The sequence below is a fragment of the Pseudochaenichthys georgianus genome, chromosome 6, assembly GCF_902827115.2.
Source record: "Pseudochaenichthys georgianus chromosome 6, fPseGeo1.2, whole genome shotgun sequence".
In the NCBI taxonomy this organism is placed as follows: domain Eukaryota; kingdom Metazoa; phylum Chordata; class Actinopteri; order Perciformes; family Channichthyidae; genus Pseudochaenichthys; species Pseudochaenichthys georgianus.
Genome location: NC_047508.1, coordinates 26,177,179 through 26,189,678, shown reverse-complemented (window position 1 = coordinate 26,189,678; position 12,500 = coordinate 26,177,179). Strand labels below are relative to the sequence as shown.

Genomic DNA, 12,500 nt, shown 5'->3' with positions numbered 1-12,500 from the left:
GGATCACCTTAATAAGGAACCAGACCGAGACTCGATAAGAGTGTGGGAATTCTTCCTGCTCACATATGGTGTCCTGCTACTTTATCAGAAGTTGAACAGACCAAGATAATTCGTTTTTATCTTGAAATATAGCCTTTGTTAATTCTGAAGAAAATGACATGAAATGTTTCTCCAGAAATTAGCTGGTCATAATAGGAAACATACACACAAAACATGGCGTGCACAAACAAACATACGCATGCAGTCAGTTGAAGTAAGTGTGCTCGGTCATGATAGCAGTGGACTCATAAACATCTGTTTCTAATCTGCATGCACTCTGTTGTTTACACTAGATGGTGAGTCCTAGTCACCATGCAAAACACGGTGCCTTCTAGACATCAAAGAGATAATGGGCATCATTAGTGTGACACTATTATGTGCATCCAAACACAAGTGTACATGTGTGAACTTAAGGTAGATTTATGAAATATTTAACTGTATTCCCTTTTCTGAGTTTATTGCTTTGTCCCACTGCGTTACAACCAACAGTATCATGATTTATTTATCTAAGGCTCTTTTTAAGTGCATTTTTAGTAGTTTGATTCTGTATTTCTCTAAGCTGTTGCTCTATGTCTTTGTGGATGTGTTCGTGTGTGTGTGTGTGTGTGTGTGTGTGTGTGTGTGTGTGTGTGTGTGTGTGTGTGTGTGTGTGTGTGTGTGTGTGTGTGTGTGTGTGTGTGTGTGTGTGTAGTTGAATGTATTCACTGTAATGGGGAAGATTACAGAGGACCCATGGACCACACAGAGAGTGGAAAGGAATGCCAGCGCTGGGACCTGGATGATCCGCACAAACACCTGCACCACCCCAAGAGGTAACACACACACACACACACACACACACACACACACACACACACACACACACACACACACACACACACACACACACACACACACACACACACACACACACACACACACACACACACACACACACACACACACACAGTATCACTCAGCATTACACTAAATTGTACATGCTCCATCAAGCTTAAGCCCACCCACATGGATACACATAATTTAAATGCACAACGCATGAGAATACTTTATGTAGTAATAATTTCACGCAATCATTTAAGAATAATAGTGATTTACAGTCAGCCAGTGTGCCTTTCTCTGAATGAATGCCAGCAGAATACGGCGTGTAATTTTGTGTTTTTAGCAGCAATGATCTGGAAAAACTCTTGACTCCCACTTTATTGGCCCAAATTAGTTGAAACTTTTAAAAGATTTGAAAACAGACTTGTGTCTAGCAGTAATAATAATGATACGGTATTATACATATCTTAGGGATCACCAGGTTTCCGGCTGTATTAGTATTCCTTACTGTCCTTGGTTGTCTAGGCGTGTCTGCTTTCTGTGTCGGGAGAGAGTCACATGGCAGGTGGTCTGGATAAGTGTGGACTCGTTAACACATCCTTAATCATCCCAGTGTTTGTGTAAACCCGGTCCCAGACTGCTCATAGCACTCACATAATGAGTGGGTCCCATAGTCTGATACAGCATGCCTGGAGGCTGGAGGCCTGAAGGCTGAAGGGATGTGGGACTGTGAGATGAATTACTGTAGAACACCTGTACTGGTGCAACCTATTATCTTTAACTATCCCCTGAGCTCAGAACAGATTTACAGATGGAGTCCTCTCACCGTTCCAGCTATTAATGCTTCCGTTGCGTGCAACACTTTTGTGAATTATCTCACCACTTCTATTCTATTCTCCCAAGAATTGAGAAGGAAAAAGGAAATATGATTTCCCTTTCAGGCACCTCTGGGCTTTGAGAAACGTGACACATACTGAACTTCAAGTCAGAGATTTGTGGGCCAAGTAACAGTTTGATGGTTGTTTTATTCTATGGGTTTCACTCTTATATCGCTATTGTCTATACATAATCATTTGTTCCTGCATGTTTTGCATTAGATACCCTGACAAGGGCCTGGATGATAACTACTGTAGGAACCCAGACGGACGCCACAGACCCTGGTGCTTTACCACAGATCCAAACACACCCTGGGAGTACTGCAACATCAAAGTTTGTGGTAGGCATGCATTTGTGTTTGTTTGTGCGTGGTTAAGATGTCACGCATGTTAAGTAGAAGTCTATGTATGTCTGTGCGTGGGTGTGTTTGTGTTTTTTACAGGCCCACGAAGTGTGACTGACGGCACCAGTATTTACAACTTCCTGTACCTTTCATTTGACCACTCCTCTCCCACTCACTTGCTGATACTAAGGAAAACACACACACACACACACACACACACACACACACACACACACACACACACACACACACACACACACACACACACACACACACACACACACACACACACACACACACACACACACACACACACACACACACACACCCACACACACACACACACACACACACACACACACACACACACACACACACACACAGTTCCCCTCTTTAGTTTGGCTCTCTGTTATGTCTTCTCTAATAGCCAAAGTGTTTATTTTTCCCCTGCACCACTGGACTGCTGTTTATTGTTCTATGCCAGCTCTTATGTGCGTTGGTCAAACTGCTCTGCTCAGTTACTGCTTCACATTAACCTCCTGTTACACACGCAGACACAACACCAGGGTCACACACACACTACAAGCAGATCGCTTTCATTATACCTTATACACTTAGGGAAAGCAGTGTGATTGATGCGTAAGAGCAAGGTGTATGTGTCATATCTGGCTTCTTATTCTGGGTGTCAATGCAATGTAGCACATCAGCAGATACCACATGCTCTTTGGTGACCTATAATCAGTGACGAGTGGCTGAGAAAACCTCAAGAACACAAAACAAAGAGAGCAAAGCATTGGTGTTATTGTTGGGCTCAGCTTCTTTCTCTTGGGTCTGGGACTGGTCTGTTTTTCTGCAAGAATCATCAGCAGTCCTGGCACAATGTTTACTAGATGGCACTCCTCCATGTGGACCCAGTGATTCACTATTCCCCCCTTCTTTCCCTCTCTAAATAGTATGTCCCCCTCCTCGATCCCTCCACCTCTCTCTGTCTCTCTCTTTCTCTGATATGGGGGTTTGTTGGGAACAGACCAAGTTTACGACCCAGTTGGTCTTAATCAAAACAAGGCAGCGAGAGCAGAGAGGAGAGAGACAAAGTGTTCTTGTGTCAAGGCCGGCTATTTTGTTTACTGTCACAACTAGTGCATATCTATTTTTAGACACATTGTGATTGTGTGGACACAAAATGCCTTTTTTTAGAGTCTTGAATATGAGCCACTTTACAGATTTTTGTTTACAACCACGCACAACGTTCGGGCTAATGAACCCTTGCAACTCGTGCGTAATGAGCAGCCCTTAAAAAAAGTAGGGCAGATAAGATTTCATGCCTTGTTCTTGCAATTTTTGGTCATTTCAGCCTCATTATATAGTGTGTTTTCTAAACTGGAAACATTTGATGTTCTGTGGAAAGCAGGTGGAAAAGAAATGTAGGCTGTTTAGATAACTACTACAACAACATGAAAATAACCAGATACATGGTGAGAAACTTGAAGTGTGCTTACATGGAATTTAACGACTGTTTTTGAATGTGTTTTGCGAAAGAGTGTCATGGCATGCACATGTTTGTTTTTTGGGTGATGTTGAAATCCCTTGCATGTTTCACCAATAAACAACAAGCTTTCAAGTCTTAACTACTATAATAACTATAATGTATTACCCTATAAAACTTCTACAAGCTTTGGTTGTTTTTTAAGACCTTTCCTTTAACTGGGTATCCACACAAGCTATGTGTTAGAATGTATTACCTTGACCAAAATCACCCACCCCTCATTGTATTTATATGTTTGCTCCCAGAAACAACTCCTACAAGTGACGTGGTGGAAACAACCGAGTGTTACCAGGGCAGAGGAGAGGGTTACAGGGGGACGGTAGACGTGTTGCCAACTGGACTCATCTGCCAACGCTGGGACTCTCAGTATCCCCATAACCACACATTCATACCTCAAGCCTACCCCTGCAAGTGAGTCAGACACCATCCACTCACTCACCCACCTGCATTCATTCATATCCGAGCAGATTACAGCATGACTTTCTCTGTGTTTACCAGGGACTTGAGAGAAAACTACTGCCGGAATCCAGATGGCCGAGAATTCCCATGGTGCTTCACTACGGACCCAAGAGTCCGCACCATGTTCTGCACCAACATCCCTCAGTGCGGCACCCGAAACAAGCCTGGCAGCGGTGAGAGACTCTACAGCTTTATTTGATGCCCAAAACAGCAAGGAGATAGCTTATTTTACATCCCAACCAGAGAACATTTCTATATCTTCATATTTGGTGGATGAGTGCACAGGAGACCCAGCTACCACACATATTGGTTTGTAACCACGTATTCTCCGTCCCCGGAGCACTTTAGCCCTAAAGGACTGTGGGAAGAGCTGACCACCTCACCTCACATAACAAACTCTGACAGCAGCTCACGATCGTCAGGTCTCCCCGGACAGTGAAAGATGGAGTGGAAGGATTAGTGCTGGATGGGAGTTTTTCTGGGGTAGCAAGAGATATTCAAGTCAAAGATTTAGATCTATGGCTGAGTACACACATTTAAATTTCCCAAGAGATCTTAGGAACATGTCTTTGAAAATAAGTCGCCTTGCATTGGGACTATAAACCCCTTCTGAGGTTGGATTGTGGTCCACCCTTGAGGGTTGAATATGTTCTCATATACAGTAGGAATGAGTTTAACAGTTAGAAATAGCTTCAAACCCTTATTTATGACCTGGGTCTTAGGGCATGATTGTGGGCAACTTCTTTGTATTCCCAGCTCAATATAATGTAGATCCAATACTAGCTTAGAATCTGAGGGATGTTTTTATTTTTCTGCATTTAATTGCCTAGTTTTTTTCCTAAAAGTGTGTTGTTCAACAATGCTGTATGGCAAAAGGCGCTTTCACACCGGAATACTTTTCCCCATACTTTTCCCGTTTAGTTCCGATAGTTCCTGGGATTTTGCGTTCACACCAAAAAGAGAACTTAGTTCATGAGAACTTGTACCCCCTTTTTAGTCCCTGCTAGAGAGCAGGTACTTTCCTGGGGAGAAAAAAGTTCACATTTCTGATTGGCTGGGTGAATTGCAAACCACGCCCCGTAAAACTCGGAAACGTTTTTTGAAGCCGCCATTGTATTTGCTGGCATTAGCATCATTAGCATTAGTATAAGCCCTGTGCACCAACAGAGAGAGAATAAGTTATGGAAACACAAAAAAAAACATTGGAGCGGTCGAGTGATGAGGAGGTGTCGGTGTTCTGGCGATTTACTCGGAAGGCTTCAGTAGAAGCTGCTGGGAGTCCCAGCAGCTTCTACTGAAGCCAGTCCCCAACTCCGGGGACTTCCGGCCGGGGACTTTGGGTAGCAGTATAGAGTGGCGAAGTCCCTCCCTCTCCGGGGGACCTCCATGGGACCTTATTTTGGAAAAATCATGAATTGAAGTCAATGGAGAGAGAAAGATTATCCTTCGATCCCGTTTGAATTGTGCAACGAATTGCACATATGATGTTTGTCAATTTAAAAGATAATTTTGCAAGTCAAAAAATTTTAAATGTGCCGTAAAACTGTGAAGTAACACATTTGTTTGTGTGAAGCGCTCAATGAACTACAACTTTGGTCTTGCATACACGTCACCAACACCAAGATGGCCGTCACGTTAGCACATTTCACCTCTTTCTTTCAGAATGAAGTGAAAAGTATTAAAAGAGGTGAAAATCACTACAAGTCTGGCCATGTTGAGAACTGTACACAAAAGGGGAGTTAGTCGGTTCCGTAAGAGCCAGCATGCGGGACCGGCTTTACAAGGTTTTGGTGAGTAACACGAGTGTAATGTGTAACGTTAATGTCAGCTAGCTAAATTCACTCTAAAATCACTCTGGGATTTGTAGTCTTTCTAGTTGCGTATTTTTCATAGTCTTATATTTCAACAGTTTTAAGACAAACTGTGACTTTTTCGATATGGAAATGATTTTTTTAAGATTGACAAACATCATATGTGTAATTCGTGGCACAATTCAAACGGGATCGAAAGATAATCTTTCTCTCTCCATTGACTTCAATACATAATTTTTCAGAAATAAGGTCCCATGGGGCGGAAGTAGATGGGCGTGACTTCGCCACTCTATACGCCGTGAAGTTGTTTGCGGCCTGCCAGTAAACCCAAAGCAGAAGAAGAAGAAGTGACGTCAGAGGCTTCATTTGCGTGATCTTCCCTCAGGGAATTTAATCCGGTGTGAACGTGATCGGCTCTTAGTTCCATGGGGGTACTAAGTGCTGGGAACTAAGTACGGCAAGTACTTGGTGTGAAAGCGGCTAAATACTGCACAAACAACATAGTTTATAGGTTTATAGAAGTACTGCAGAATACTGCCTATTGTGATTTTTGTTTTTATTGTATTTTTACATACACAAAGTGTCTCATTTAATGTCTTCTTTGTGTCCAAATACAGACTGCTATGAAGGTTTTGGAGAGAATTACCAGGAAGAACAGTCGAGGACTAGATCAAACCTGCCCTGTACTCCCTGGAGAGTCAACAGGTCAGCCCATTGGACCCTGCTTCTTTCTTACCTAATAACTTTTCCAAACTCCGTCTATGATGTAATAAACATACCTTCACCTTCAATAAACTGAGACGAGCTCCTCTTCCTAAAGAAGATATCAAGATGTCCCACAGCTGTAGTACTGTACATGTAACCCTTCAGAGAGAGTGATATGGTATAGGTTTTTTTTAAAGATAAATGGGATCGGAGTAATCACTGTTTTTACGAGCAGAACAATTACTATATCCATGGTTAAAGAGCAGACATTATTGAAAAATGAAATCTTTGTGAAACAAGTTTATGCATGAAATCATCAGCGTGCAGCAAAATGGGTCTGTGTTATCGAGAACCATGTGTGCGAACCTGAGACGCGGTGGTTAAAGCAAGGGAGCGCCCTATTATTGACCTCTAGTTACGGCTTATTGTTGTTAGCGGATCAAGTCAGGCCTCTTTTTCTCGGAGGAGAAAACGGCTCCTGCGGGTGCTGTGACTAGCCTCTGCAGCATCTCCTAATGGCTAGAGAGGTTGGAGAAGTGTTCCCCTGAAGATGACCTAACTCAGCAGGAATCCAAGTGATAATTTAGCTGGGGGATATACACTTCACTTCTAACCCTTGACCCCAAAGCCCTCCTCTGCAGGAACACTTCAAAAGCCGATCAGCTCCATGGCTTGGCTCCTGCCCAGGGGTCTAAGGTCAGGGTTAAGGAGTAACAGTGAGAGCTGGCAGTTGAGCTAGCTGCGAGGAACACAGCGCACTCTTGATCGCTGTGATTTGGTACTCAAATATGTTTCCATTCTCCTTTACCATTCTTAAATGTAGCATTCAAGAAATTCAAAGTGGGAAAATATTTTTTTTTTTAAACAATGACGAGAATACCCAAAAGTGGGATAAATCTGCATGAGCAAGTATACGATATGTGAGTATAAGTGGGTGCATACTGTCCCAGTGAGTAATCCCTTGCAAATCACCTCCCTATCATGTCCAGAGGGACAGAGTCCACACAGCTGTTTAGTTTGACTGTCCAGATAATATCTGGCAAAATGTGTTCAGCTTTTACTAATGGTGATAAATCACCAGCAAATCCTTTTTACTTTAATCAACCGCTGGATTAAATCCTCAAAGAGAGCAAAACTAATCCTTATGTATTTATAATTATGTTTTGGGCTTACTGAGTGTTGATGAAACATACGTTATTGTATCTTTATCTGTGTGTCCAGTGGTGAGAGGGGCATGCTGACGGCTGGTCTGGAGGGAAACTACTGCAGGAACCCTGATAAAGACAAACATGGCCCCTGGTGTTACACCAACAACTCTGCCATTCCCTGGGACTACTGCAATGTAAAGCCATGTAAGTGCACAAGTGTACATGCAAGCTTCACACAATGACACAAGGAAACACTATGGTACTGGTAAACAATCTGAGACTGTGAAATTGAAAGTTTTTAATTCATCTTGGTCCAAGACGCATATAGCTTGGATGTGTTTTCGCTCTATCTGGTTGTATGTGCCAAACACACACACACACACACACACACACACACACACACACACACACACACACACACACACACACACACACACACACACACACACACACACACACACACACACACACACACACCCTTTATTTGCAGTGTGTAGATATGTCTACACTTGCAGGTCAGTGTGTGTCAGAGACAATTCACATCTCATAATCAGAAAGATATGGGAGGGTTTCCCCTAACTTTTTCCACATGGACGAAGAGCAAGCGGCATCATGACTGTGTGTGTGTGTGTGTGTGTGTGTGTGTGTGTGTGTGTGTGTGTGTGTGTGTGTGTGTGTGTGTGTGTGTGTGTGTGTGTGTGTGTGTGTGTGTGTGTGTGTGTGATAATGTTAACAAATAAGTGTAACATTGATGTTTACTTTCACAAAATACGATAATTGCATTTTAGAATGTATAATCTATAGGGCAGTATATGCAAACATATACTAACTGTCTTATGGTCCTTTTAGAATTGTCACATTCAATCAAAGCCTTTCTGATAAAAAAAAGAATAGTCGTGACAAACCCTAGTGGCCAGTATGACATGTGCACCTCTTTTAAGGTTTCTCCTTATCTTGTATCTGGAAATATTCCCTGATCCCTCCTTTGTCTCGACTTCTTCCTGCAGGTGATGCTTCGCAGAACACCATTCCACTGGGTGAGTGTTTATTTGTGTCTGTCTGTGTCGAGTGGCTCAGCTGCTGATCTGTACATGACAGCCTCCAAGGAAAGACATCATTTAGTCCTTTTTATGTCCAGCTATTATAGCACATAATGCAGGACATTATGTTGTCATGCTGGCATCTGTTTCCATGTATCTGTATAAGTCGTGTGTGTGTGTTTGTGTTGGACTTCATTTTCTTCACATAATATCTCAAGAACAGAGAATAAACACTCGATCTCTTTATATGGAGCTCAAATGACACCCATGTGTCGTATGCGCATATTCAATAATTACCTTAATTGATGACCTTACAAGAATTGATGATTATGTTTTATATATACTAATGATGATTATAGCGGATCATTAAGCAGCTGAAGCACCTTTTGTATTGCAACTGTGTAAATATTATGTCATTAACTACAGTATGTCTCTGCCTGCAAATGCATACTTATGATATCAATTAGATGCATTTTATATGACATTTGGTATATCAAAAGATGTCTGTGTGTGTGTCTTTCTTTCCAGGTGAGCTATCCTCTGTGGGGTGTTTTGTCCATAAAACAACCAGGATCGTGGGAGGAGGTCCGGTGGGCATATCAGACGGCAGCTGGATGGTCAGCATACAGAGAGGGTACGCCGCTGCGTTTAATATTCTTCACATTGTTCTCTACCACTGAAGAAGAACAGTAGGCCGTGCTGCTTAGACCACTTTTGAATTCAAAACAAATGTTTCTTCTTTTTCTCTTTTCTTTGCGGTGGAGGGTTCATATGCTATTACAGATGCACCTTTTACAGTAGTATAAGATACAGTAGTAGCATTGATGCCACACATGTGTATTCAGTCAGAAGGTTCATAGATCGAGAATACATTTGAATAGAAGAAGACAACTACCTGTTGTAAAGGGAGATTTTTAATTGAAAGCCCACAATTTATTTTTTCAATCTTCTTTTTTCCAGACAATGAAAGGAAAGAGTCCGTCAAGTCACATCTCTATTAAATGCTGTTTACACTGCTTACATAACTGTACACACTGTTGGTCTTGCACTATTCCCCTTTAAAGTTTGATACTGGAGCGAAACTACTGCAGGAATACAAATATATTGTATTGGTTTGTGTGCAGTGTTTCACAGCTTTATTTGATTTTAAGTTGTGATATGTGCTCTTTTCAGGTCGCAGCACTGGTGTGGGGGTTCATTAATACGAGAGGAATGGGTACTCACTGACAGACATTGCTTCTCCTCATGGTAACTTCAATGCACTCACTGTCTGTTTAAGTCATTTCTTTCTTTCTGCCTAAACCTTGAACTGTCGGTGCAGTTTATTTTCTGCTCCTATGTGTTTCCACTGATTCAAGCATAAGTATCTAACTGTCTTCATTTGCTAGTGTCTGTTCCGCTTAGACTGGAGTTTGTAGAGAGCAATAAAAGTGGAATATTTTATTGAGTTTTAGCTCTTTCTTCAGTGTTCCAGACCTCAGTGAATATCGGGTGTGGCTGGGAGTCTCAGATCTTCAAGATGGTGCTCCAGACTGGTCCAGGAGACAGGAAGTGAGCATAGCTCATGTGATATGTGGTCCTGAGGGCTCCAGTTTAGCCCTCATAAGGCTGTCCAAGTAAGTATACCTCGTAAAATAATTCCCAAAAATATACTGATATATCTTTTAGTGTTTGATGTTGATCATGCCTTGTTCTTTCTGTATTTGAAAAACTTCCAGGCCTGCCCTTCCTGCAGACAATGTGCATACACTTCAGCTACCCGTGGCTGGGTGCTCCATCCCAGAAGGAAAAATATGTAAAATGTATGGATGGGGCGAAACAAAAGGTACTGATTTTCGCTACAGCTGTTGGTTTTACTCAGGTTTGCAATACATTGCATTTTATTGCATTTCTCCTGCAGCAGTCCTGGAATATTCAGTATATTCTGCAGAGGTGAAAAAGTATATTGTAAGTAACACAGTCCTCTCTTAAATATTTGGTTATTGCCTGTATAGCTCAGGCCATTTTTTTTCTCAACTCTGGGTTAGGGCTGCTTGCTGGGTGGCTTCATAGGCAGATCAGAGATGATTTATATTTTTAATAAAAGTTCAAATGTGCCATGATTTCTGTATAAACCATTGAGACTTCCCCAATGCTCTTGAAAAAAAGAAGCATGCTAAATATGATACACCACTATATAATACGTATTTGGATCATGCCAAAATATACAATGTCTACTATAAAATGTTGGCACGTCTGTTGCATAAGCTGCAAAACAACAGAGGCAATAAAGTGAAACTTTTAACTCTTTCAGGCACTGGCCATGATGACGTGCTGAAAGCTGTTGACCTGCCCATTGTCAGTAATGTGAGGTGCAGAGAGATGCACAGAGGGAACCTTCACATCACCAACACCAAGATCTGTGCAGGAGGCAGGAGGAATGAGGGAGTGTGTGAGGTAAACTGTCATTTGTCACATTGTTTTTCCCAGTGAGGTGTTAAACAATTTAAACATGATGCCAAATTGTTTCTGTGATCAAAAAGAGAATCTGACAGTATATATTTGTATAATATTTTCAAGCCTTGTTGGTAAGAACTACCAGGCAGCCTTGATACTTTTTGGGTAAAGTAACAGTGTTCAGTGTGAATGTATGAGTGTATTAGTGACTTGGTTGAACACAAAGCTTTTAGAGCTGAGTTTGATCCACATCTCAAACGTTCTTTGAATCCTTGAGCTTTGTATTCAGTTAGTTGTAAATAGAGCAGCTGTAGTGTGTTGCACTAAATTTCATCAGCGATCAAAGCCTTAGTTCTGTGGTTTATAGCTTGAGAGGCGAGCTGTCCGTGTTCACTAACACTGGTGGTGCTGCAAGGCACTGAGAGCTTAGAATGCATTGTGCTTCCATTTAACCCTGTCTTAAATGTAAACTGTGATGATAACCATTTCTCAACCAGCGATGTAGGGAAATGTGTTAACTATTTCTTCTTCTACAGAGGGATTACGGCGGCCCTCTTGTGTGTCAGGACGGTGAGATCAGGGTTATTGTTGGAGTGAGCGTCCATGGCAGAGGCTGCGCTCGGGCAAACCAGCCTGGCATCTTCATCAATGTGCCCTTCTACACACAGTGGATCTACAAGGTGTTCAAACATTACCCTAACCCTGAGACTCAGTAGAGAAGGAAACAGAACCAGGGGACTAAATCAAACGTAGAGCTTCTACTTCTGTAAATACAGCTGTGCTCTCAGGACACCTGGTTTCTATGTTGTCCATGGCCCATAGATCCTTGAGAACCTGATCTGAGCACCGTTAAATGCATGGGGAAACACTGTGATTTAAATACATCATAAACAGATGCTGACTTACTGGTTATTTGATTGAGTTGGGAGCAAACATTTAGTTCCCTACATTTGTGAAGGTTTTTTTCTTTGCAAGCACGGCCACCAGAGTGGTGTGTGTCTGTGGTAATACTCTTGAGTCCTGGCATTACTTGAATGTTAAAACACCAAAGTGCAGTGGTTCAGCAGCTCCTTTTGAAGAGTACATCAATGGGCCACTTAGAAAACAACCCAGTGGTAGGGCAATGTTAAGGGCACTCTTGTCAAGCTTCATGTATCTCCAGGGGGCTTAGATAAAGTGGCCCTCACTGTACATAGTATTTTTAATGAGTGTATTTGTGACACTCTAAAGGTTATTTGGGTCTTATAGATCTATGACAAGAGGAATAATGTTGAGGTA

The 12,500-nt window shown here is 42.0% G+C and overlaps 1 protein-coding gene across 1 annotated transcript in view; it reads left to right on the top strand.

Annotated features, from left to right (window-relative positions):
* hgfb (hepatocyte growth factor b) overlaps positions 1 to 12,500 on the top strand; it is an 18,667-nt gene that overhangs the window by 5,198 nt on the left and 969 nt on the right. Inside the window, exons 6-18 of the mRNA XM_034084277.2 lie at positions 731 to 851; positions 1,956 to 2,074; positions 3,869 to 4,034; positions 4,122 to 4,255; positions 6,511 to 6,598; positions 7,820 to 7,950; positions 8,754 to 8,783; positions 9,315 to 9,420; positions 9,960 to 10,034; positions 10,253 to 10,402; positions 10,505 to 10,611; positions 11,080 to 11,222; positions 11,759 to 12,500. The exon at positions 11,759 to 12,500 is cut by the window's right edge and continues 969 nt beyond it. Coding sequence (XP_033940168.1) covers positions 731 to 851; positions 1,956 to 2,074; positions 3,869 to 4,034; positions 4,122 to 4,255; positions 6,511 to 6,598; positions 7,820 to 7,950; positions 8,754 to 8,783; positions 9,315 to 9,420; positions 9,960 to 10,034; positions 10,253 to 10,402; positions 10,505 to 10,611; positions 11,080 to 11,222; positions 11,759 to 11,938 — 1,550 coding nt within the window. The 3' untranslated portion in view covers positions 11,939 to 12,500. The remainder of the gene's footprint in view (positions 1 to 730; positions 852 to 1,955; positions 2,075 to 3,868; positions 4,035 to 4,121; positions 4,256 to 6,510; positions 6,599 to 7,819; positions 7,951 to 8,753; positions 8,784 to 9,314; positions 9,421 to 9,959; positions 10,035 to 10,252; positions 10,403 to 10,504; positions 10,612 to 11,079; positions 11,223 to 11,758) is intronic.